Source organism: Anastrepha ludens, chromosome 4, assembly GCF_028408465.1.
Source record: "Anastrepha ludens isolate Willacy chromosome 4, idAnaLude1.1, whole genome shotgun sequence".
Classification (NCBI taxonomy): domain Eukaryota; kingdom Metazoa; phylum Arthropoda; class Insecta; order Diptera; family Tephritidae; genus Anastrepha; species Anastrepha ludens.
In genome coordinates this window covers 101298742-101325485 of record NC_071500.1, presented here as the reverse complement: position 1 = coordinate 101325485, position 26744 = coordinate 101298742, and the positions used below count along the sequence as shown (strand labels likewise).

At 36.0% G+C, this 26744-nt stretch overlaps 1 protein-coding gene across 14 annotated transcripts in view; it reads left to right on the top strand.

The window, feature by feature from the left end:
• LOC128860394 (poly(rC)-binding protein 3) overlaps window positions 1-26744 on the top strand; it is a 192025-nt gene that overhangs the window by 116803 nt on the left and 48478 nt on the right. For 10 of the 14 annotated variants that reach the window (XM_054097901.1, XM_054097900.1, XM_054097898.1 and 7 more), the window contains exons 4-8: window positions 18863-18919; window positions 18987-19103; window positions 23983-24076; window positions 24224-24387; window positions 24576-24695. In XM_054097901.1, the coding sequence (XP_053953876.1) occupies window positions 18863-18919; window positions 18987-19103; window positions 23983-24076; window positions 24224-24387; window positions 24576-24695 (552 nt within the window). The remainder of the gene's footprint in view (window positions 1-18862; window positions 18920-18986; window positions 19104-23982; window positions 24077-24223; window positions 24388-24575; window positions 24696-26744) is intronic. The other 4 variants (XM_054097902.1, XM_054097899.1, XM_054097903.1 and 1 more) reach the window with 1 other exon arrangement.

Here is a 26744-nt window from a genome sequence, read left to right as displayed (position 1 = left end):
AAAATTATAAATAAGATAAGCGATATTGTTAGGTTAGGTTAGGTTGAAGCGGTTGTCCTGTGGAACACACTCAGGCTCATAGCCCATTGTGATGCCACGTGGGGAGCTTGTCCCTATCTCTCCTACAACCAGTGTGTGCTTTTCAAAAATTTTAAAATATCTCTGATTTCTGTAGAAGGGAGACTCATCAAAAAATTGTTCACCCAAAAGAGTAAACCTCCGTCTTGATAGAGTGATATATGCAGTTGATTATACAAAATAATTAAAAATTAAATAAATGAATAAATAAAATAATAAATATTCACAAAAAAAATATTTTTACATTAAAAAAATATTAAGATTGGTCAAAACGTTGATGCGCTATCACTTTGTCGCGGGATATATATACATATAGTACTTTTTTATCTTTTTCCAGAAATTTTTGAAATGCGAAAAAAATTATTAAGTAGCATTGACACTGATTTTCTTTTCTTCTGTTAGTTGTTGTGTTTTTCTTTCATTTAATTTTGTATTAGTTTTTCATTTAAATTTTTTGAGTTCGCTAAATTTTTGCTTTTTTATTTTATTTTTTGTTAATACGTGGGCTGTTTATTAACTATTTTAAATATTCTTGAAAAAAAACGTCATTAACTTATCATTGAATATTAGTGATATTTTTTATGTTAGTTTTTTTTTATTTCATTAAATTTGTCATGTTACTTTTTTTTGTGCTGCTTATGCTTTTTTTATCTAATTATCCTTTGTTAATAAGCGAGTTACTTCTTAAATTGTAAAACGAATAATATTAAATAATTTATAATTCTAAATTTCCATTGTTTTCCACATATCTTTCAAAGGTTTCCTAACTTCTTGCCCAGCTCCAAAACCAGCACGCCATGCATACTGCGCTTGAGCGGTAAAAGTGTAGTATTTGGATTTATAATAAAATCAATATAACTTTATATGCATTTGAACCAATTTTAGAAGAACTTTAAAAACTCTTTTTACGCCTAAATATTCGTGCCACATTAAAATCATGACCCTAGCACGCCTCAGTTTCAATCACCACGTCAATCAATCTCAACATCGATTCACACATACTATCGATTTTCTCTGGCACAGCAATCGATTTTGGACGAACTTCATGATTATTGAGAAACAAGAACGTAGGGAATTCGGCGCTTCATATGTAATTAGTTAAAATGAAAAAAACATTCTTAATAAAAAAATGCAATAGACATAAATAAGCACGCTTTCTTATGTATGACAAGCAATTAATATCTTCCATTTCAGCCCTTGGGGGTATTTAATAATTCAAGATCGCCTTCGTAGACTATTTCACAGGTTTTGAACAGATCATTCTTTGTTTTGCTACTTTTCGTGTTGACTTTTATGGGATTTGGAGCGAAGTAATGTGCAAATGGCAAATATTCAGATTTGACTGTAAATCAATCACAAAAAAGTTACGAATACAACCCTGCACTATGCTAGGAACAATTTTAAACTGAAATCGAAAAAGTATTGTCAAATTCAAATGCCGAATTTTGATGTTTCGACACACAACTGTAAAATTTTAGTAAAAAAAATTGAAATTATATTCCTTTTCTTGGGGAAAAAATAATAAAAATTAATTAATTCTAATTTGCGGTAATAATATTTCTGATTGAAGAAAGGCGAAAGGCTGCAAAATCTCAAAATACTTCAAATGCTGCAAAATTTTTGAAAGATCTCCTTAATCCTTTTGAAATGGTCAGTTAGAGAGGATAATTAGCGATCCCAGACTGCTAAGCTCCTCTGTGCTATTTTCTTCTTTCCATATTTGATGTAATTCTGTTCAAATTCTGGATTTTTCTAGTGGTAATTCCAGCAAACGATCGGATTGGTGGCACTTGTTAAGAAGTTTTACCTCAAACTGAAAATAACATACGAGCTAATTTAAGACGCACCTTCTACTAGTTTAACGTATTTTTATGAATTGGCAATATAAAAGTAGTTATTCCTTCTTAATTTTATTTTAAAGCTTTTCGCCGACAGCCAAAACACGACGCAAAAAATCTTTGAAAAATCTATGAAATGGTGCCCCTGAGTCTATTACTCCACTCTATATAGCCATAGGAACATATTAATGCCCTTTTCGTAGAATCTAAAAAAAACGTACTACGATGGATTCAATAATGATAGGGATGAATAACTTTTCTGTGTTTCCGAAACCAGCCTTCATATTTTTTGATAGAGATTCGTTTGTTAGATGCTTTGTTAGGAAATCTATTTAAGTAGCAATTTTTCCTTGGTGTATAACAAAATCGCATTTTATATTACATGAAATGATCTAAATTTATCTTAATCCTACGAGTATAAGTGAGCCCTATACCCTATACCAGAAGCCATCCGTGCCTGTTATGATGCTATTTTGTGCTTTACTACACTGCGTGGGGTTCAATCTTTTGCTGCTTAGGCCGCGTTTACGCCTTTTTCTGTCAGAAGCGTTCATACTTTATATAGATTCGTCGGGTATAAAAATTGTTTTCCGCTTATGAATACTCCAATCGTGGTGGGCTTCGTTTCGCTTTTCTGGTGATCTGCATGAGAAGGCCTGTTCGTCTTCTAATCAATATTTATTGTTTATGTATTAATTATTTTGAACTTAAATTATTTTCTAATTACTTAGCCAACAGACTAAGACTTGGGCTAATTTTGTATAATGCTTCTGGCTAGACAACGACAGAACATCGGTTTTTAAGGCCGAAACGGATAATTTCAAGCGCTCAAGTAAAAAACAAGCAGAGTTCGATGAAAAATCCAGTGTTCATATTAATAAAAAAGCAAAAATAGGTACATAAGTTTCAGTTACATTAATTTTAGCTCATAGCAGTAACAAAATGACGCGAAAAGACTATTTTTATATTTGTAATTACTTAATACTCATTGTCGATTTTTTTTTAAATTTTGTATTGCAATTGCTTATCAGCATTTTCACCTTGCCAGTGGCACTGTCTATCGGTGTAGACTTGACCTGCGTCACTGAACGATTGCTCACTAGCCGCACGAGTGACGTACCATCACTGTAGCTCTCCTTATTTTTTTTTTTTTGCGTTGCGCGAAACTTATCTTACATTTGATGAAATTGAAAGCATAAAAGAAACTAATAGAATTCTAAGATACTAAAATTCCCCAAAAAAGTCTTCCACCAAAAATTACTTATTATGCAAAATTGCATCGACACGTTTTTCGCTCAATGCAGTTATGCTCTCAGTAAGCCAGCAGGTGTCATAAGAATTAAGAAAATTATTTTAAGTTAGCCTTAAGATTTACATCAATCAAAACGGACGGTTGATTTCATTTAATAAAAAAATAATATTTTGTCTTTTAATGTAAGTTTGAAGACTTAGAAGATACAAGTCACGTGATTGAACGGCAGTTAGATATTCTGAAGCAATTTTTTTCAACAGAAAATGTGAGCCTTGATACCAGTACGCAATACTGTTGCAATTTCGTGGTAGCAAATATTCATTACGATAAGGGCCCAATTCCTTATTTAATAAAAAATTATTTTTTGTCTTATCGCAATCATTTAAATCCCATGTGCTGTTTTGAATTTAATAATTAAAAAAAAATCAGATAGAGTTCGAAGTTCGAAGTTTGTTAGTTCTCTACTTTGCACCAGAACATATAGGACGATTGAAATAATTCTGCAAAGAATTTTTTTCTTTTCATGATTCTTAATTTACCGCAAATTTGTTACCCATATTAATATCATATGAATTTTTCCTACCATAAATGCTCAGGCACCCTGAAATATGTTTATTTGCATATACAGTCTGTGTCAGAAAACAGGAACCGCGATTATTCATGAAGTATAAAAGATATATATTTAATTTTTTTCTTACATGAAAGTAAGTATGTACAAAACTATGTGGGACGGTAGGATATGTTCGCCTCCTTCAGTCGTCGTTCGATGGTGTTAATACTCACATCTATTCCCTTTTTGGCAAGAACTGATCGTACTTGGCGTAGTCAAGTTCTTCTTTTTTGTCGTCACTCGCTTCAAACCGCGCTCGGAAAAGTCATCAACATTTTTGTAATAGGTCTATTTATAAGTTCGTGCGGTTTTACAACAGATGGCGTAACTTGATTATTATTCCATCGATCCACATTTCCAAACATTCATTGGAGAGCTACTGTCGTAAGGCACAACGTCAGTATAAGTTTTTTATTTGAAGCGTAAACAAAAATATTTTTACCACACTTGAAAATGTCGAATTTCGTGCCAAATAATGTGTTTTTGCGGGGAATTCTTCTTCATTATTTTAATATGAAGAAAAAAGCAGCCGAAAGTCATCGTATCTTGGTGGAAGTTTATGGTGAGCATGCTCTATCTGAGCGAACGTGCCAGAAGTGGTTTGCACGCTTTAAAAGTGGTGATTTTGGCTTGGAAGACGAAGAACGCGAGGGTGCGCCGCCAAAGTTCATGGATACCGAATTGGAGGAATTGCTCGATCAAGATCCGGCTCAAACGCAAGAAGAGGTTGCAAAAACTTTGGGAGTTGATCAATCAACCATTTCCAAACGTTTAAAAGCCATGGGAATGATCCGAAAGGTAGGCCATTGGGTGCCATATGAATTGAAGCCAAGAGACGTTGAACGCCGTTTTATGGCATGCGAACAACTGCTTCAACGGCACAAAAGAAAGGGTTTTTTGCATCGAATTGTGACTGGCGATGAAAAGTGGGTCCATTACGACAATCCAAAACGTCGGGCAACGTATGGATACCCTGGCCATGCTTCAACATCGACGTCGGCGCAGAATATTCATGGCCTGAAGGTTATGCTGTGTATCTGGTGGGACCAGCTGGGTGTTGTGTATTATGAGCTACTGAAACCGAATGAAACGATTACGGGGGATGTCTACCGACGACAATTGATGCGTTTGAGCCGAGCACTGCGAGAAAAACGGCCGCAATACGCCGATAGACACGACAAAGTTATTTTGCAACATGACAATGCTCGGCCACATGTTGCACAAGTGGTCAAAACATACTTAGAAACGCTCAAATGGGATGTCCTACCCCACCCGCCGTATAGTCCAGACCTTGCGCCATCCGATTACTATCTCTTCCGATCGATGCAACATGGCCTGGCTGACCAGCACTTCCGTAATTACGATGAAGCCAAAAAATGGATCGATTCGTGGATTGCGGCAAAACCGACCGAATTTTTCACAAAGGGAATCCGTGAATTGCCAGAAAGATGGGAAAAAGTAGTAGTAAGCGATGGACAATATTTTGAATATTAAATTTGTAACCATTTTACGTCAATAAAGTTTCAAATTTCGAAAAAAAACCGCACGAACTTATTCATAGTCCTATTACTTTTTTGATTTTTTAGTTACTATGGCAGCCGCGGCGTAAAATAAGTTCGGCCCTTTACAAAGCGTTCATAAAAATAAAGAACTAAATATATCTTGAAGTTACAAAAAAATCGCTTCTTTTCTTCTGACACAGACTGTACTTGTATAACTGACGCTTGCCCCCTTAGTTTTATAGCCGAGATCCTCCTCCAATTTATGGTGTGCATCTTGTTGTTTTTCCACAAATGGAGGGGCCTACAGTTTTACGTTACCTCAGAAAAGCAGATGGTTTTTCATGAGGAGCTCCTTCATTAGAAATACATTCGGATGTTTTCCATTGCCTACTGAGGGGTGAAACCTTTTTCTGTCATTTAGTGTTTAATACTCGGAATTTCTAACCCTGTCGCTACCAAATGCTTGTCACTCACCAAGCTATTCGGCTGCAGCAGTCTTATCTATAGCTTCAATAATTTAGTAAAATATTTATTTTTTAATTTTTTCATAAATTCGTCAAATACAAGATTCCAGTTGAATAGAGAAAAAAAATCGATATTGTTGCCAAAAAACTAATCGAATGTAAAGAAGCACCAGCGTGGGTAGTTTTAGTGTTCAACAGTGAAATTTTTCCATGAAATCTTTATATCCCTATTACTCCTTCTTCTGTAGTAGCTACTAACATAAATTTGTGAAAATACTGTTAACTGTTACTGCAACGTTACAGCGGCATTTTTTAACAGGAATTTAGTGAGTGCTCTAGTTGTGACCTGTGCCCATTTCTTTTTTCGATTTTATTTTTATGTATTTATTTGTTTTTATTTTTATTTTGAAAGTTTCATAAATCTATTTATTTATTTATAAAGCGCTGAATTCTAGAAATATGGCTCAATAAAAATGTAAAAATATTTACACTTACAAACACCCAAAAACAACAAAAAAAAACACATCTGATTTTATTGATGCTGTTGTGAACTAAAATCTCTGCAAATATTCAACGAGCTCACTCAGGTAGAAAATTTCACTATAATTGACAACATTTGCGTTTCCATAAAATGTTTGCTGTTTCTAGAGCAAATCAATTATTTGTTGTCACGCCTGAGCTGATTAAGCGGCTTTTAAATAGATTATTTTTCCAAAATGCTAGAGCTGCGGTTTCCAACTGCTGGAGCTGCTATTTCCAACTACATCGCTTATATTAGTAGTTTGGGTAAGAAGTGAATCAATGACAGTCACAAAAATGTGGAAAATAGTTAAGTGCTGCAAAGTGTAAAAACCGATACAGCCAATCAAACTCACATATTTGTACAATGCGACATATAAATGTGTAAAAATTGGCACTTACATCCTTTTTGGGTGTTCGGCCGTGCTCCTCCTCCTACCAATGCAGGGTCTTACACTTTTACGCCGCCTCCGAAAGGCAGATGATTTTTTGTGAGTAGCTTTTTAATGACAGAAATACACGTGGAGACACGACGTACAAAGCGGTGGTGTAGCCAACATCAGACCTTTGACCGGCTCTCAGGTATTTTGAAGCAATCTGCTGATTTACTTACGTCATAGGGGTAATGGAAGTGGTTTGTTCACGAAAAAAGTGTTGGTGATATACGAAAGAAATGAACGCAAGCTGCGTCCATGTTATTTATAATATATTTCGTGGTCGTTTGAATAACGACTGATTGAACGATTGTGTGAGTGCGTGTGAAATGAGCGGGTAGAATTCTGCTGTCGAATCCCCGATAACGTGGCAGCCGAAGTTACTCTCACAATTTTGCTGCGGATGGCCGAATCTGGTAATCTCTTGACGCGGAGGTTGGCCATTGCCTGCCGAACGGCGATCGCTGTTAGAAAAATATTTTTTTATCAATTGGTATTTCATGAGCGGGGTCTCGAAACTGTGCACTTCCGAATGGTAGTCACGCTTCAACCTACTTTATTAAAAAGCAAGAAAAGTGCATACCAAAAATTTGCTAATTTAAACCCTGGAATTGGGATGAAAATTTTATAGAATTTTTAACATTTTTGTATAAAATTAAAAATTTTTTGTTTTTGATAGATAACGAGCTATATAAAAAAAAATAAATAAATAATCATGGAAAATAGGCCTACCTGTTTATAAAGGTTTGCTTTCTGAACCACTTATTTTTTTGAGAATGGTAACACAAATGACATGTCAAATGTGTTCATAATTTACTTAAAGGTTTGACATTTAAGGGGTTATATACCTTGTGTTTTTCAAAAAAATCAAAATAAATTTTATTTCTTTATCGTAAAGTACAATCCCTTGAGAACATTTTCCAAAAATTTCATAGAGATCTGAGCAATAGATCGAAAGTTACAGCGTTTTAAATTGTGCGTCGTCACGTCCTGAGCGTACGGCCTCATGCGGCGCTTGAAACTTTAAACGCGATTATCTCAAAAACGTGTTTTTCCAAAAATGCTTTTGCGGTGGACGCGATTGCAAAAAAAGTATTCAACCGATTTTTATAATTTTTTTTTTAAATTGTTCGTAATTGATGTCGCCTCTTAGTGAACGATCAACTTTTTATGTATAAATTTTTATTTTGCAGATATGAATTTTTGAATGCCAATTTTAGGACTGTAGAAGTGGAGTTTTTTAAAAACATGTTCCTATTTTCACAAAAATCAAAATATTTAATATATTGATCGTTCGCTAAGAAGATATAACCCTATACTAATGAAATCTTTTCGATTTTTTGATTTCAGTTGACTTGGTGGACTTGAATCGCGTCCACCGCAAGCCTCTTCCAAAAAAAGGGTCTTGGGGGAAAACGCCATAACTCCGCCATTTTTAAATATTTTTACACAAACAAAGCCTTTTTTTTTTCTTTAAACATTGTAATATCCAATAATAAAAACTTTTATACAATAAAATTATTGCTACATATCTTTAAAAAAAACCCAACTTTCGCTAATTTCACCGGACCACAAGGTATATAACCCCTTAAGATATGGGACGCTATACGCTTGAACAAAATTGGGAAATATTGAAAACCTATTTCCAAAATAGTGAGTCTTCTTCTTCTTTTCTGATTCTCACATCGGTGGCTACGTCAATAAGCAAAATTGTCGGATTTGGGGCTCAGAAAATCCACACGTTACTGTAGAGAAGCAAATGCATCCACAACGAGTCACTGTTTGGTGCGGTTTTTGGTCTGGCGGCATCATCAGCCCTTTTTTTCGAAAATGAGCGAGGAGCCGCGGTTACAGTAAATGGCGAACGTTACCGTGACATGCTCAACGAGTTGTTTCCAAAAATTGAAGAGGATGACATGGACGACATTTGGTTTCAACAGGGCGGTGCAACTTGTTACACTGCCAAAGTTACACTCGAACTTTTGGCTACCATTTTTGAAAACCGATTAATCAGCCGAAATTCCGATATCAATTGGCCGCCTCGGAGCTGTGATTTAAGCCCGTAGGACTATATTTTGTGGGGAGCCGTTAAGGACAAATGCTATGCGAACCATCCAGAGACGATTGATGCTTTACAACACGAAATCGAGGTTGCCATTCATGAAATTGGAGCCCAAACAATCGAAAATGTGCTTAAAAATTGGGTTGATCAAATGGCCTACTGTAAAGCCAGTCGTGGCAGTCATTTGAACGATATTATTTTTCATTCATAAATGACAATGTTCAATCTTCAAAATAAAAAAAAAAAAGTTTGAAAAAATATTGATTAGTTTTTTGTTTATAGCCGATTCAAAAAGCAAATTTTACATGGCCCACCCTATATGTTGTCTTTAGTCGTGGGCTGTAAATTTATGTAGATTTGCCACGGAAGAAATATTTTTCTTGCATTTCAGTTACTAGTAACGTATTGTAGAAAAATGAAGAATTTACACTTATTATTCACAGAAAAAATACTTCTCATCTAATAAGTTTTATGAAACAACCCTTTCTTACATTTCAGAAATTCGTTACCGCTTTCTATTTGTAAATTCATTTTTTTATACATAACCTCAAATATGGGCTAATATCGCATTTTTGCATTTCTTGTTAAAACATCTAGCAAACCTAAACCACCAGAGTAAATCTCATTAGGATTCAGCATTTCGAAAACCTTTGGAAAAATTGGCTGATTTCTGCTAAAACTTCTTGTAGGACATCAAATTGTGACGACAAGTTATACAAAATAAGAATACGTGCAAATGATGAAATTTTATTATGGCGATTGAAGGTACGGCTATCTCTAATGGAGGTGGCGTGAATTGGTCACTCAGATATAGCTAATTAATCCTACTAAACTCTTTCATGTAGGCTGCTCTGAAGTCGCAGGTCTATGCCTATAAGCTAAAATCGGCCGATATCTTTACGTGTCGACATAACTCAGATCATTGTTCAAGTTCAGCTGTACCTACGCAGCAGATTCGTTGAAGCTTGGACATCGCGAAAGGTATGGGCGCTTCAAATAAATAAAAAGAATTTTGTTGCTGCAACAGACACAGCTTATTTCATTTAATTTTAATCGCCATTATGGGAAACCCCTACATTCTTATGACTCAGGCAACGCTGAGCTCTGTTTTTATAGCAGTTTTGTGTGGGAGCACTAATTGTAAAGGCCCACTATTTCTAAGAAGGGAAAAAAGGTCCGCCAAACTTTCGTTTCATTCGCTCGCAATTGTTAATTGAAAGAGTTGAACATTTACAGAAATGAATTGTGTGAGAGCGTAACAGTTTCGGCAGTGTAGGGGAATATAGGTAGAACGAAGATGAATGTAGGTAGAGCGAAGAACGGCAGTGCGCTGGCGGAGCAAGTAAAAGGCAGCGGTATATTTTCAAAGGTGGCGCAACAAAAGCAATAATAAAAATTGCTTGCTAAGAACTTTAATTTTAATGCCAGTAATTTTTAGCAAACAAATTTTTTCCTTCATGCAGAGTTAAATGTAAATGGAAAATCCAAATCAACGAATTTCTGTTGCTATTTATTCAATACTCCGTTTAGATATCCAATGCGAAAAGGAGGGGGAAAAGGTTAAAAAATTGGATTTTCATCGCATTCACACTTCCTCAAAATTGTATAGACCAGACGGCCCATCCAAACACCCGCCACCACCTTAGGCTCTGTAAACACTCAAAAAGTCACCATTCACAGCATCGGATGGTGGCAACCTGCTTATGGCCCGCTGTATGTATGTGTGTGTGTGTACCTTGCGCTATGCTGTGCTAAATTTTTGTAAACCCCTGCCACCCCTTCCGCCAGCTATTGACTTTTGTGTGAACCTTAACTAAAAATTAGTGAATTAATTGCGCTACGAATGGATCAAAAACTGAATCGTTGGTATGCAGGTGGGTGGGGTGAGTGTGGTGGTGGTGTAAGCCAAATAATGCATAGACAATTCCCAATTCCAGTTCAATTTGAGAATTTTAATCCAAGTAAAACCATGCTATGCTTTTGTTTAGCTTACACACATACATTTGCATGGACTACAGTTGAATGTAATTTAATTACAAATTTTTGGTTTATTGAGGTTAAGCCTGATGCTGATTATTTTAATTAATTGAAAGTTATGAGAAAAGCTGAGGCCTATTTTTGTTTGCATTGGCCTTTGTTCGGAAATAAATTTGGTTAATGCCATCGTAATAAATACGAAATATCAACTTTCATGGGTAGAGCCCATAGCACTAATATTTCGATTAAACGAAGTTGAATGATGAAAATGAAGAAAGAAAAGCAAAGAAGGAAGGAAAAATTAAAATTGAGAATATTTTTGAACGCTGGTTCAAATGAATCTTTTAAGTTGTTGAGATGGTCGTTGTGCTGGTACCTATTAATAGTTTCTGCTTTTAAATAAATGTTTTGGGATGTTTTACGGTGTGCGATGTCTCTGGATTTTTAATCAAAAGATTAAGCAAAAATATCAATTTTTAACCAAAAGGGGAATTGTTAAAGAATGGATCTTTGATAAAAATCTTGGCATTTAATTTTTTTTTAATGAAAGATTTTTATTAGCAACCAAAAAATCCTATCGAATTATTAAAAAAATATATATTTATAAGGCTAATGCAAAAATTTGAGACTGGAGGATCTGTTGAATCGTTTTGAAGCATTCTTGCGCGCGGAAAAACGCGTTCAAAATTTCCAAAATATTTTATATAACTCCCATTTTTGTAGACCTATTTTTATTAGACCTTGTCCCCTCAGATATCCATAGAAATCAGTCTAAACGTATGCCTACCCAGAAAAGGTAGGCCTTGAGCAGTCTCAATTGGGCACTCGAGAGTTCTCGGATCTTTTCCGGGAACACAGAGTTATATACAATTGCTCTAAAATTCTGTTTTGAAAATTATGTTTCCAAACGAATCCCAGAAAGATGTGAATTGAATAAAGTTAAAAACCTTTACCGGTCAGTTGAGTCAGTGGCTATCTTCGCTGATGGCTCAAGACTAAATAATAAGTTCGGAAGTGGCATCCACTAAGGAGTACTGCAGCTAGAACTTAGCCTACGGTTACTTGACTACTGCAGGGTCTTTCAAGATGAGGAAATAGTTATATAAAACGTTGCGTTGTAGGTCAGGATCTCGTACGCTGCAACAGAAGTGATCACTTTCTACTCTGACAGTCAAGCTGCTAGAAAATCTCTGCAGTGCCAAAATACTTCATCCAAACTAGCACTTGGTTGTAGAGCTATTCCCAATTAACTGATTAACTTAGAGACATGCATGGAACTTAGAGACATGCATGGAAATTGCACCGCGAATGAGCTGGCAAGGCAGAGAACTCATCTTAAATCGGTCAACTCTACCCAGTATGTGGGCATCGTTTTATGCTCAGGCAAGTATAAAAGTCAGATCGTTTTAAAAGACCGAGATTTGACACTACTGTCGCAATCGGGGTTATGTTTAGAGCTAAAAGAGCCAACATGGCCCTCACGTTAAACAAAAAGAGCATTCGCACTCTCACAGGCGCCCTCACGGGTCACTTCACCTGCAACAAACACTTACATAAATTAGGCATAACTAACACCAGCACCTGCTGATTCTGCTGCGAAGATGAGGAGTCTATGGAACATCTCATTATCGAATGTCCGGGGTTGACGCATAGAAGAAAAAGGTTTTTAAACAAGTTCATGCTTACAGATGAAGACCTTCAATCACTCCCTCAGAAGGAGCTGGTACAATTCATAAGCATACTTAACAGTCAATAGACAGCATAGGGTGCACAATAGATCAATATGGTCGCAGTGCTAAAGGGCTACTCCTTAACCCTCTACAACCATTAACCATGTTTAGTTAGTAGCATCTCTTGGGCGAACTCACAGCAAATTTCAACCAAATCGGTATATTTCTTTGTGTTGGCATTCGTTTGAAAGAGGATTGATTTTCCTTTTCCATTACAATAACGCACCAGCTGACGCTTTAGCTTTTGTGGTCACAAAATTAATGGTAATAGGGTTCCAACTCGTTTCACATCCCTCCTATTATCCAGACTTGGCTATTATTTTATTCCCAATTTGAAGAAATGGCTGGCGAGAAAAATATTTTCTTTAAACGAGGAGGAAGCGATTGCAGAAACAGATGGCAATTTTTAAGACGTGGACAAATCCTACTCATACCAACATAAAAGATGGCTTTGTGTCAATTGCACTTTATAGGGAAACACATTTAAATCATGCCTTAAAATGCGCCGCATTGTGGTTTCACTGACACCAAAATGCTGAGCGCAACGACGATACGACATTGTTGGCTCCTGGACAACCCTCTCCGTCACTGCTTCAACAAGTTTATTGGAACGTCTTGGCATGTTGATGAACTCCTACTGTCCTGTGCCCAAAAAAATTCGACACCAAACGACGAATAGTATTGTCAGAGGGTGCCTGTGTGCCGCGATACTCTTTGCGATATGCGCGTTGAGTTAGAACAATACAACGACTATTTTAGATGTATAGCATCACTATTTCAGCGCGTTGTTTCGGTGTAAAATGATCCATGCTTGAAATTGTACTGAATTGACATATCGAAAATATGTATGTTGAAGTCGATCGGTTGGTAAAACAGCTGTTGCACAAATCAACACACAACTTTTGCAACTAAAGTTTACACAAAGTTTTTAAATATTGACGGAAATGCTTTTTTTTTGCACTCCAGTGTTCTGTTTCAATTCAAAATTCAAAATTTACTCGTGTTCAAGTGAGTACGTGGAACAAACTTTTTATATGAAGGTATAAATAACAAAAATAAACTAAAAAATTCTTATTTTTATTATTATTATTTTTTTTTTAATTCAGATTTCTTAGTACCCAAGGTGGCTGAAAACTTCTTTCCAACTAAACCTAACTTCATTCTAACATAATCCTAATTTCGGACCACACTTCACCACCATTTTTATTGTTCTATTTTTTTTTATTGAAATTTGCAAATATATTTGCTGACATTCTTATAAAAAAAAATATTTCACAAGTTCCTCCTCCAGCTTGTAACGCAATACCCATGACATTAGGCGTGCTGTAGAATCTGCGGTTTTGTATTTTCCAATGTATTCAATTGTTGTTGTTTTTGGTGGTGTATAAAACGTAACTGAGAAAGCAAAATGAAAAAGTTGTACAAACTAAATTTTTGTGTCGCCTGTTATGCGTGTAAGTTTTGTTTAAAATTTTCAACAAAATTCTAGTCAAAATATTTGCACCGTCACAATGGAATTTGAATATATGCTCAGGAGTGTGCACATATGTATACACGCATATACATATCTATGTATATGAAGTTGTGCATGCATGCCCTGCAGAGATGCAATGAATTGGTCATATCAAGTTATATATAATTTACGCAAGTGCAACTAGTGTAGAAGTGGTCGGATTTACTCCAGTTGAAACAAATTTTAAATTACAATTTAAATTAAATGCAACGAATTTGAACAACACCTTTCAAAAGCAGTAAACATCGGTAAATTTTAGCTTTTATTTTTACTTACTACCAACAGAGCTACTCATAAATTTTGAAAACGGAAATTTAATGTCATAAGAATAAAAGAAGCCGTAGATACAGAAATAATCAAAATTGGAAGGATCTTGGAGTTTGAAACCAAACGCTATTGGAAGCGACAGCTTCATATTGCATGATTTCTTCAAAAAGACTTGGTTAGTCTCATCATCAGCGCCAGCAAAGTGACTTGCCCTGAAAAAGGCTATACAAAATGTTGCTCCAGCGCCACTTTCTAGCTATTTTCTGGGTTTTCCGGCATTTGAAGACCTTTTATTGTGAACGATTTTATCTACTAGTAACAAAACCTAAAAACCATTAGTCAGGGTATGCTAAGGATCAAGCGGAGAATGAGTAATAAAAGAATAAAAGTCACGAGTATTGTTGATATTTTTGACTAGGTACACAAGTGAGAAATACAGAGAGACCACAATAAAATAAAAATAAAAATAAAGATACCCCAATAACATAAAAATATGGAGAGACCAAAGAAAAAAATTTAACTCACTCTGTCAAATTCATTCTTTCATATTTTTAGGTTATAATTTTAGTGAAATTTTTTTGAATATTTATAAATTTTGTACAAAGTTTAGAACTTTGATTTATATCACATTTGTAGTAGAATAAAGAGAATTTTTGTTTGAAATTAAAAAAGCAAAATATGATAAAAGTAGTCGTGATCGTATAGTTTTTGTGCGGTCTGCATGTGGAGCTTATGGCCGGCGGGTCAATTAGATATCCTAAATTCAGTAGTTTTCGCGAAGCATTGTAGGATGAGAAAAAAAACAATTAGCCAAATGAAGTTTCGGGGATAGTTTAATATATATTTGAACTAAAAAAAAAAATTTGTACAATCTCCAACAATATATTGTAAGCCGAGTTATCAATAGATTCCCAGAGCGCCTTGCCATTGAAGTATCCAACTTCTGTACAAGATACAACTTGCAATTTTCATCTGAAAACAAAAAAAAAAAGATTATTAATTTTGATGTAATTATCTTCGATGTGAACTAAGAAAATTGGGAGAAACACGTAAAATTCGAATTTTTGGGGAAGGTAGAAAAAAAAAGTGGTTTTTCAAGGAAAAAAACTCTTCAACTGGGTAAAAAAGTCGCTTAAAAAAAGTTTTTGGATGTTTTTTTTAGTTCACATAGAAGAGAAAACAATACTGAAGATAACACATTTTGAATGAAATGGATAGCTCGTTTAGTTTTTTTGCAATCGTGTACATAAATTAGGTAAAATCGTGAAAATGAAAAGCCGAGAAAACGCGCTTCAAAATACAAAAATAAGCGCACGGTTGCTCGACGCCGCACTACGCTCGGCTCTGTAGCTCTGCAAATACTTGGAATTTAACTCTGAAAATTTGTGTCTCATGTTCTTGAATATCTAAGCTATTGATTTCAGGAAAAAAAAAATTGATTTTTTGACCTCTTAATTGGCCCGCCGGCCTTAAAGCGGCGGATACTGTTACTGAGTGCACTGCTGAAAAGTGGTTTCAGCTCTTTTTAATTAGAGATACGGCTCTTGAAGACAAGCCGGTTAAGTAGTTAATTCGGAATATCTTTTTTAATTTCTTACGAGTTACCCTCTGTAGGCCAGTTTTCGCATTCGCCTTCAAAAGGTATCCATCCGTGGACTTGTCTGCTTCACTTATTTTCTGGTTATTTCGTGCATATGGCTATCCATAGCGTTTGATATGAAATTCATTATATTTTAACTTCATCACGAGAATGGCACTGGACTGGAACCCGCAAGGGAGCAGAGGTCGCGGTTTGCCAAAGATTACTTGCAGAAGGTCGATGTTGCGCGAGCTAGCAGATGCCGACATCACATGGGGGTGGCACAAAAACAGCAACAGCCCAGAACCGTGTACGATGGAAGAGTCTTGTCGAGGCCCTGTGCTCCCGAGCGGACTGCATAAGGATATAAAAAAAGAAAAAAAATATTTTAGCTTACCAAAAATGCATCATATTTTTGGTTTTACTACAATTGCGCAAGTATTTCTCAAATTGGACATTCACTTTCCGATTTCAAGAGGCTTATATTGCATGTGTTGATGCAAAACTGGTAACTGGCTCGCTGAGTCGAATCCCTGTTTGGCGGTATAACCCTTTAAATGCAGCTTTACTAGTGTATCCTCAGTATAAGTCAGTGGAACCACTTAAACCTTAAATAGAGAATTTTTTAATATTTTTAATACAGGATCACCTAAATCCCGAATATGAATCAAATCTATCTTTGTTCGCACCTCGAGTTATTCTTATCCCTAAATAGATCATTTTTTAATATTTTTACCACAGCGTCACCTGTCGTAAGCTAATATAGCATACATTTTCTGGGTATATCCTCAATAGGCCAAGTCGTTCAGGTGTTACACGATGAACCACAAACGCATCGTCTGTAGTATAAGTAGGCATTTCCTTCCATACAAAGTACGTTGAACAATTTTTGTATCTGAAAGAAAATGCCTAGCAGCGTTAACAAAATTGTCAAAAATCAACTGTATTTTGTAGCCACTTGCAGCTTGCACTTTGATGTGCTAAAATTGAATTGGCTATGAAACTGCATACCACAAATTGTTCTAGGAATTCTGATTAAAAATGTTTGGTAATAATTTGCAAAATTTTCTTATATTCGCACTAACTTAAAAAAAAAAACGATTTATATTGTTGTTTTTTTGTTGTTTGAGTTAAACTTTTATATAAAATAATAGACAATAAATAAACAAAACAAAAATAGCCGAAACTGATAAAATTGTCGCACATCTGTTTTATTGTCCATGAGTGGATATTTAAAGCGAAGTAAAATTAATCAAGTTGTTGCCAATAAATACATTTTTTAGTTCTCGGGAAAACTCCTCGGCCGATATATTTAGTTAAGGCGATATAAAAAAAGACCGTCTGGTTTTGTTAGCCAGATTTACCGGCTTTGAAAATACGAGTAGTTGAACAAAATAGTTCGTAGTGTTTTTACTTAAATTTTGCCTAGTCTTTCAAGCCCAGCAAATGTATCTTTGTCAGGCATTTAAAAATACGAAGTGCTAATAAAAGTCTCTTTAAAGTTAGGAACAGTTTATCGGCACGAAAAAGCTCACTTTTTTTTTTAAATGGCTCTCAACCAATAATCGATACAAAACATCTAATTTCCCATTAATTTTTCAATTGGCGCTGTTTAGGAATGCGCTGAATTAAGTACTTTTTTCCAGCTACCAGTAATGAATGCGTTAAGGTCCCAATTGTCACAGTTTAGAACAAAGCCATGTAAAATTCCACATTTTCTGGTTATTTGAACGTGAATTGCACACTAGTCGGTTACCAGTTCGGCACCAGTAGATAGATTTTTCTCAAGGGCACATGTATAATACACATACATATGTGTCTAATAAATGCATGCACATTAGGGTGGGTCAACTTTTTTCGAAATCGTTGATATCGGATTCGAATTGTACTTAACATTTTAAGGACGTTTCGAGCCCCAAAATTTTAAGTTAATTATTTTTATTCAATGTGAGTGCTCTTTTCTTTAATACAAACTTGTACGTGGGTATTTTTTTTCGAAAAATTTACTTTTGTTACATATTTTTTGCTTAAAGGATACCAAAATGGCGATACAAAGCAAATGTTATGTAATTTTTAATATATATATATAATTGGCGGGTACACTCTTTTTGCGTGTTTGGCCGAACTCCTCCTCCTATTTGTGGCGTGCGTCTTGATGTTGTTCCACAAATGGAGGGACCTACAGTTTCAAGCCGACTCCGAACGGCAGATATTTGTATGAGGAGCTTTTTCATGACAGAAATACACTCGGAGGTTTGCCATTGCCTTTTCTTTTAAATTTTAGAGGCTCGAAATCGACTCTAGAGCTATGCTCTAATGCACTGTTTTCTTCTAAAAATTTATGTAGAAGGCGAATCTAGAGAGCAATGTCGAAAAAATTCATTCCACATAAATTGGCCAACCCTAATGTTCATACATTCATATACGTATACGCATTCTAGGATGCATCAGCAAATTCACTTGTGAGACTTGGCTCTGTGGTTTTATCACTGCATACTTGTAATATTTGAAGGGAAAAACTTTTTGGAACTAAACTTCGAAAGTGCATTCCGATGCACTTTAACGCAAAAGCGTGCACACACATATATGTGTATAGATATACAGATATATATATATATATCAACAACAAATGTATATATGAATATCTTCTCCGTATATTTAAAATGGCTGACACACATGTTTTTAGGATGGTAACAACAACTTGACATATCAGGATATGCATTCCATGTAATTTGATGATTTCTGTTTGCCTGCGGCTGTAGCAAGCCCAGTTTCGTATATAAACAACAAGCTTAGGCCCTAACTTCTACCTGCTCTCTGGCATTTCAACTAAATAAAAGCCACAAAATTCGACAACAGTATCTTCTTTGACCAATTATTTGTTAACAACAATTCTATTTTAAACAAGTACATGAATTATTTGCGGTTTTTTAAATATTGACGTACCTCTGTAATGGATTTTCCATGTCCTCTTTGTATTTTAAAGAAATTTTCACCATTTATTGATTACTTTTTTTTGTTTGCTTTATTTTTGCAGGAAGTTGGCAGCATTATTGGCAAGAAGGGCGAGATTGTGAACAGATTTCGTGAAGAGGTAATTTTGATGTTTTTTCTTTTTTGGTTTTTTTGAACATTTTTTATTAAACAAAAATTCAACGCAGTCTGGCGCAAAGATCAACATCTCGGATGGCTCATGCCCGGAGCGCATTGTCACCGTGTCTGGCACGACTAGTGCGATCTTCTCGGCTTTCACGCTCATCACAAAGAAGTTTGAAGAGGTAATGTAGATCTTTTTTTGTGCCTCACAGAAAGGGTGGCTGGCAATGTTTTAATTTTTATTAAAAGAAAGGAGACATTTTAAGAAAAAATAATTTTTTTTAGATATGAAAAATAAAACTCCAAACTACCTCTAGAACATTTATTCGAAATTTTCGAGTTTTTGAATAATTTTAGGAAAGAAACAAAAATTATTAATTTTATTTGATCGATTTTTTTTAATTTTCAAGGACGTTCGCACTAGAGGTGGAGAACTATCGATAGTGGGCGCCATCGATATTCGACGATAGTTAATTTTGAACCATCGATAGTGTCGACAGTGCCATCGATAGTATAGCCCGACAAACAAATTTATTTTAAATGAATACAAGAAAATTATACTTTATTTTAACCAAAAGTTACGGTTCCAAAATAAAAGAATGTTAACATTTTTTTCTTTGAGCCGGGTTCGCCTCTCTGAAATAATTTGGCCCGCCTTGCTGAAAGTTCTTTCGGATTCTACGGACGTAGCGGGAATGCAAAGATATTTGCAAAACAGCCTTTCAATAGAGGGAAATTCAGTTTGATTCACCTGGAAAAAAGTAATATATTTAATTATATAGAACTTATAATTCGTTTTTTAGGCATACCTTCATCCATAACAGAGGGTCCATATCTTGAGCGGCAATTGCCCTCTCCAGATATTGCCTTTTAGTCAGGATTGCATCCACTCGTGAGTTTCCAACTTTGTTCATCGATCGCTCACCCAAAAAATCAAACAAAGAGTCCTGGGAACTTGTATCCGGTGTGACGGGCAGATTAATTAGGGACTCTTTGACGGGGTATTTTGCTAGTTCATTTTCAAAAAATGTTGCTGCTAGTTTAGCGTTTGAGCTGTGTTGAAATCCATTTTTTTAAAGCGTGGATCCAATAGCGTAGCCATCATGCAAACTGTCCTTTGCTCATATATGGAAAGGCGTTTCTTTATTGACTCCATTAATATTTTTGTCATAGTTTTTCCTTGCAAAGTTTGTAGCAGAGGTGAAACACTATCGATTTTGCGGAAAAGTCCATATGCCATGGGTATAATTAGCGATATGGTTACATACTTTCCACCAGAAATTTTCTCACTTGCTTACTGAAAGAAAGCCAATACCTTTTCAATATCTTTTAGCGCAAGTATTTCCTCAGCAGTAAATGGCTGCGGTGCATTTGTCGTTGATAATAAGACTTTGGCAATGGCATCGTTCGTTTCTAAAATACGCTCAATCATGAAATAGAAACTATTCCATCTAGTGGGTGTTTCTTGCAACAAAGTATACGCCGAGACTTCTTAAGCTAATTTAAATTTTTCATTCGCTATAGCGCTTTTTTTTAAAGAATCGAACAATTGATTTACACTTAGTAAATAAATCTTGAAGTACTACTTCATCAACTTTTAAAGCATCTTGCACCACCAGATTAATAGTGTGCGCAAAGCCTAGCAAATTGCTAATTTGCAATATTTCACATGCTTTAAGCATGGAGCTGGCATTATCTGTTACAATGCATACCGTTTTATTGAGGATGTTCCAATCAATAAATATTTCTCGCAATGTATCTGCAATGTTTTGCGAACAGTGATTAGTTGTGCTTAACAGTTTTTTCGTAGCCAATGATGCTGTTTTTAATTCGTGATTATAAACAAAATGACCCGTCACCGTCAAAAAACTAGCATTGGCACTTGATGTCCACAAGTCACATGTAATAGCTATGTATATCCGAAACATTTTGAAGTATTACTGATAACTTGGCAGAGGTTGCCTTGAAATAATTTAATATAAGCACATCTCGTAAGTGTGTCTTGCTCGGTAGTTTGTATCTAGGGTCCAATACCTGAGTGTATTGTACAAACCATTCATTTTCTACAATATTGTAGGGCTGCACATCTTTGGCAACCATCTCAGTTAAGGCTTTGTCAATGTCCGTCTTTCGCTTGGAATTCGAATCGTACAAGACGGCTCTTTTGAAGTAGGACTCTACAGAGTTCATACTCGATCTGCAACTGCTGCTTGTAGACGCAGTGTCGTTCCTTTCAGCACCTACAGCTCGTGTGCTAGAGTCTGGTTTTTTAATTTCCAAGCCAGAATGAAACCTTTTCAAGTGGTCGTGCAGGTTTGACGTATTATTGCCGCTTGTCTTGTATTCTTTGCCGCAGTCAAGACATTTTGCAAATTTTTTGTCGTCGGACCTCTTGAAATACTTCCAGACATAGGAAATTTTACTTTTTTTTGTAATACTCTGCCTATCTGGTTCAGAGTCAGTGCTATTGCACTCGCAGTCCTGCTTGTCGATAATTGAGGGGGACACTCGACGTTTACCTTAAATTCCACACATTGTCGATCAAAATACTTATGTATAATATATTAAACATACCTATTTTTAAAAAGCGCTCCATATCTATCTATTTTTTCTTCTTGGAAATCGCTGATACAGAACAAGCGCGAACAATTTTTTTTAGCGGTGTGAGACGCCTGCTATCGATGGCACCATCGATAGTGGATGGCCCACTATCGCAAGTGTCTGCTGCTATCGATTGTGGCTCGATAGCGCCCAACCATCGATAGTGCCATCGATAGTTTTCCACCTCTAGTTCGCACTGTGAATAAATAATTTGTAAAACTAAGAACAAGGTCCGACGAAAAAGGCAAACTTATCGAAAGTATTGTTCATGCGCGTTCATTAATGGTGGTGGCACTAGACCAACAACAATGTTTTGTACGTTTGATTGTCATGGCAAAGTATTGGTTAAGTAGAAAACAAAGAATGAATTCGCTTTGTTTCATACTGAGCTGACAGCCCAATGGACACGGCGAAAAAAAAAAAACAAATCAGCTGATTTACTCGTACCACCTTTAATAGATTCGCCTTGGTATTGTTCGAAATAGTCGAAATAAAATTTTTTTAAATTTTGGCAAATTTTTCGAACTTTACGAAAAGAAATGTTGACTCAATTTTGATTCATAGGGGTAAGACTACCCGGACGTTGTAGAAATTGGGTGGTTGAAAAAAAATGTTTGTTTGTTTGTTGTTTTCACAGAATCAGCAGCTCTCTACTTTTTCAGTTATTTTCATCGGATACTTTTTAAGATATTCCTGATATATATAGGAACATAAATAAGCCGAACTCTCCACCTCTAATTTGTGGTGTGCGTCTTAATATGTTCCAACAGCAAAACCTACAACCCATTCGGCTACTCCCTGTTCCGCTCTGGAACTATTGGAAGTAAAATATGTAGAATAGATATTCTCATTCTAGAGAGAACTTTGAGCAGCATCTACTCGGAAGTCTCTTGCCAATTCTACTTAAAGTGAAAGTTTTGCGACATCTAGTAGAATGAGGATATAATCATCCTTTCCACTTTACTCTCTAATTTAGAATGACACTAAGGAAGGTTTGCACTTCGATCTTAAAGTCTCTCTATTCGTCACAATGCCTCGTCCAAACGCAATTCTTTCAGTAAGATGACTCTGCGGAGTTAGGTTTAGCACTTCAGCCAACACGAGTTGGGTTGATAGTCTGACATGTAATGCTAAAATAATAATTTGGCCAAAATGGGACGCCAGATGCTCAAAGGTGCTGCGTAATCGGCCAAGGTAAATCGTATTTATTGTTAGTTGCTTTGATCATAGGCCACTATCGTCTAGATCGAAATGCTAGGATTGAATGTACCTCATTGCGTCTATTGCAGAAACTGCAAGCATGAGCAAGAGGAAGAGTCTGTCAGACACCTTCTCTGTTAGTGTCCTGCGTGGCATGGCTCTTAGGCTTAGATACTTTGGCTCATCGTTATTAAATGATACTAATGACCTTAGGGATATAAGTGGCAGCCAGATCAATGAGTTTGCACTTAAACCCAAGTGGTTTAACCAGCAGTAGCAGGTAAACTGCTACGGTGGTATCCCAATGGATCGGCAACGGTGTAAGTGAGTTGGTTTAAAGACTGACTGCCACTTCTACCTACCAACCTACCTAAGTTGAGCATATGCACCTTTCTTTTGGGCCTACCCTGCCTGGATGTCTACTATTTCTTCTCGCTATAGCACTGGATTCGAGAAGAAGGTGTTTTGAGAGTTTCTTGGGATTGATTCCAAAAACGACGTGGCTGACAGTGGACCTTTTCTAGATCCTATGCAGATGCCTACGCAATCTGAGGCTTATGAGCTGCTGAAATCTAGTCTGGTTATACTCTCGCAACAAGAACTTAAGCTACAATTAATGGTACTGTAGTATTGCTGTCATAGCCATAAACAGCTGATATTGAAGTGGATTTAATGATAACTTTTGTATCGTTCCCACACCAGTCCGTTCGGTATAACAGGAACGACCCGGATTTATATCCGGACAAGGACTGTCACTGCAGCAGCATTCCCTGTATATGTATGGGGAATGTTTATGCTGCTGCAACAACAACAACATTTGGAATTTGTTATAAAAACACAGATAATTTTCCACTAAGCCAATTAATGTTTCGTCGTTCATTTCTAATATTCAAATTTTTATCGCAAATATCAAAACAAATTCAAGGGATTTCACAGCTGCTTACGGTTGTTTACAGTGATGCCCATATGTGATCAGAATAGCTGATTGCTATCGCTACGGTACGGCACCACTGATTGCAGCTTTAAGCTGAGATAGTCCCGCAAACCAATTTTTTTTTTCAATTTCGTGTCGAAAACTTTATTGGTAATGTGAAATAAATTTATAATTAAAATAAACGTAAGCGCCATAACCATAAGTATTTGAAATTGCGTCTGTGTTAGTGCGAGAAATATTATCTAAGTTAATCTCAATATCACTGCCACCCTTTTAGCACAGAGCCATTACTTGTTTGCATATTTAATACATACAATTCTTTTTAGTGGTGCTCACAGTTCAGTGATGTTGGCAAGGTTGGCAAAACTCAAATACCGATACGTTTAATTGTGCCCGCCAGTCAATGTGGATCGTTAATTGGTAAAAACACATATATACACACACACAAACAAGCATACACTTACCTTCTAGGCCCATTTGCACTAATGTAATTGAAATATCTTTTCTTGTTTTCTTTTTTTTTTTTTGCATTTTGCTTTCTCTCTTTCGCTCTGGCCCTTTGTGTAGGCAAAAGTGGCTCAAAAATCAAGGAGATACGTCAATCCACTGGCTGTTCGATTCAGGTTGCCAGCGAAATGTTGCCAAATTCAACAGAGCGAGCCGTCACTTTGAGCGGCACTGCCGAGCAAATAACTCAATGTATCTATCAGATTTGTCTCGTTATGCTGGAGGTGAGTATTGAATTAAAGTGCTGGCATAGTTGAATGGCACACACACACATACACAATCATGCATGCATGCTAGACTAAGAGCATGTATGTGTGTGTGTGTATGTGTGTGCATAAATGCACTTTGCTTAGTTTAATTAAATTTACCATGTTTTGTAACCTACAAATTTTCAATTCATTCAACGAAACAGTCACCACCAAGGGGAGCTACCATACCGTATCGGCCAAAACCGCAAGTATCTGGACCAGTCATTTTGGCAAACGGACAAGCCTATACCATACAAGGCAACTATGCTGTACCCGCACAAGAGGTAAACTAACCATAAATACACACACACACACACACCTACACATCTGCATAGGTGTAGAAGTTATCTTACAAAATAACACATACATATACATATATGCAATTAAACACCTGAGCTTATAACTATGTGACTACACACACATACGCGCGCGCACACACAGACTTGCCACTGCGACTGCAGCTTCATGCCGCACAGTTTACCCATTGCCAATTAGTGGGTGAGTTAAGTGAAGCATGTGTTGAGGTCTGTGTGTGTGTGCATTGTGGCATTGGTATATTGTGCCTGTGTTACACACATACATATACATTTACATATTTACAATTATCCTTTCTACTTATACTTAATACTTATGCATTTATTTAAGTTAGACGCTCCTCAAGCACAAGCATACATATACATACGCATGCATGTACATATGTATGTACGTGCTGTGGCATATGCCATTCGCTGCCTTTATTCGCCTTCCACTAGTTTAGTTTTCTTTTCCATTTCCAAATTTCTTTCAGTTTTCGTTTTTTTTTTTGTTTTTTTGTGTTTTTGGCGTTTACTGACGCGCGCTTTTACTCTTTTTGGCCCAAGTATAGAGGCTAAACAGCCTCTGCCGTCAGCGGCGCTTATAAATAAAATTAAATTTTTAGTCGTCTATGTATTTTCTTAGCAAATAAATACCCACTCTTATTTTTCATTTTATTCTTCTTCTTCTACTTCCACTTCTAAATCTTAACTGTTTATTGCGCTCCACAGTTGCCTTTTATTACATTTTTGCTCCTTATTTGTCCTTTACAAATTTACTTTGTCAACTAAGTTTGTGCTTTGCATATTCATTTATACACATACTTACTTACAAACACATATATATATACAAGTATATATATTTTCGACATACATATTCACAAATTTCCACAATTTTTGCTACCATACGTTTATAAAGTACTTATAAAAATATATTTCTCCGCTCCGCTCCATGTTGCTCTCCACTAAACTATTGTCTACTCTTTTCGAAACACTTTGTTCTGCTCCGCGCCGTCCCGCTCCTTTCTCTAAAGTCTTATGTCCATGTGTATTATAAATTATTTGCGCTTGATCTTTTTTCTTTCACCATTTCTAAATTTATTTCTTTAACGTTTTTGCTTATTTCCACCGCCGCTCTCTAACCACATACAAATTACCTTAGTTTTTTAGTGCCTTAAATTTAATTTGATCACCTCAAGTAAAGAAAAAAATGTATATGAAAGTGAGTAATAGAATTATTGAGTGGAAAGCACTTTTTAGTTTTTCATAAGTGTTTGTGTAACCCTTTTACCATTGGAATATAAAAGAGAGATAAAAAAAAACGAAAACAATTTATCTTTTAGTATTCAACCTAAGCAATTTTGAAGCCCATATTAACAAACCAATTGCCCGAATTCGTAAAAGCAATACTGACAATTGAATAATGAAGATTGCAACGCTTAGATTCGACGAATTTGCAATCAAATTAAATGGTAATGCATTTGTAAAAGCTTCCGTGGAAATTTTCAATAAATTTCCTAAGATTACCTTATCATTGGCACTATTCAGTGTATGCCGTCCAAGAAGGCTAAGTAACTCGAGCATACTCCACTTACAGAACTTTTATGAAACTACAAGGTGAAGTCCAAAATAAACGAGACTGTGCTAAAATAGAGACGACAGGAGCTTTGTTCTGATAACTTCGAGTTTATTTATTCAAAATAGTTCCCTCTGGCCTCGATACACTGTGTTGCGCGATCTAAAAGCTTTTCGAAAGAGTGTTTCAGGTCATTGACCGGAATGTCTTTCAAGATGTGGGTACAAGCCTTTTGGATGGCCTCTACGGATGCAAAATGTTTTCCTTTCATGCCAAATGCAATTTTCCGAATAGGTAAAACTCACAGAGAGCCATATCAGGCGAAAATCAGTCACAAGAGTAGAACGGTGAGATGGTGAATTATCATGAAATAAGCGCCTGCTTCCTCTTCCGCGATATTCAAGGCGAATTCGACGAATGCGATGCAACAAGCTCTTCAAAACGCCAAGATAGAAAATTGCATT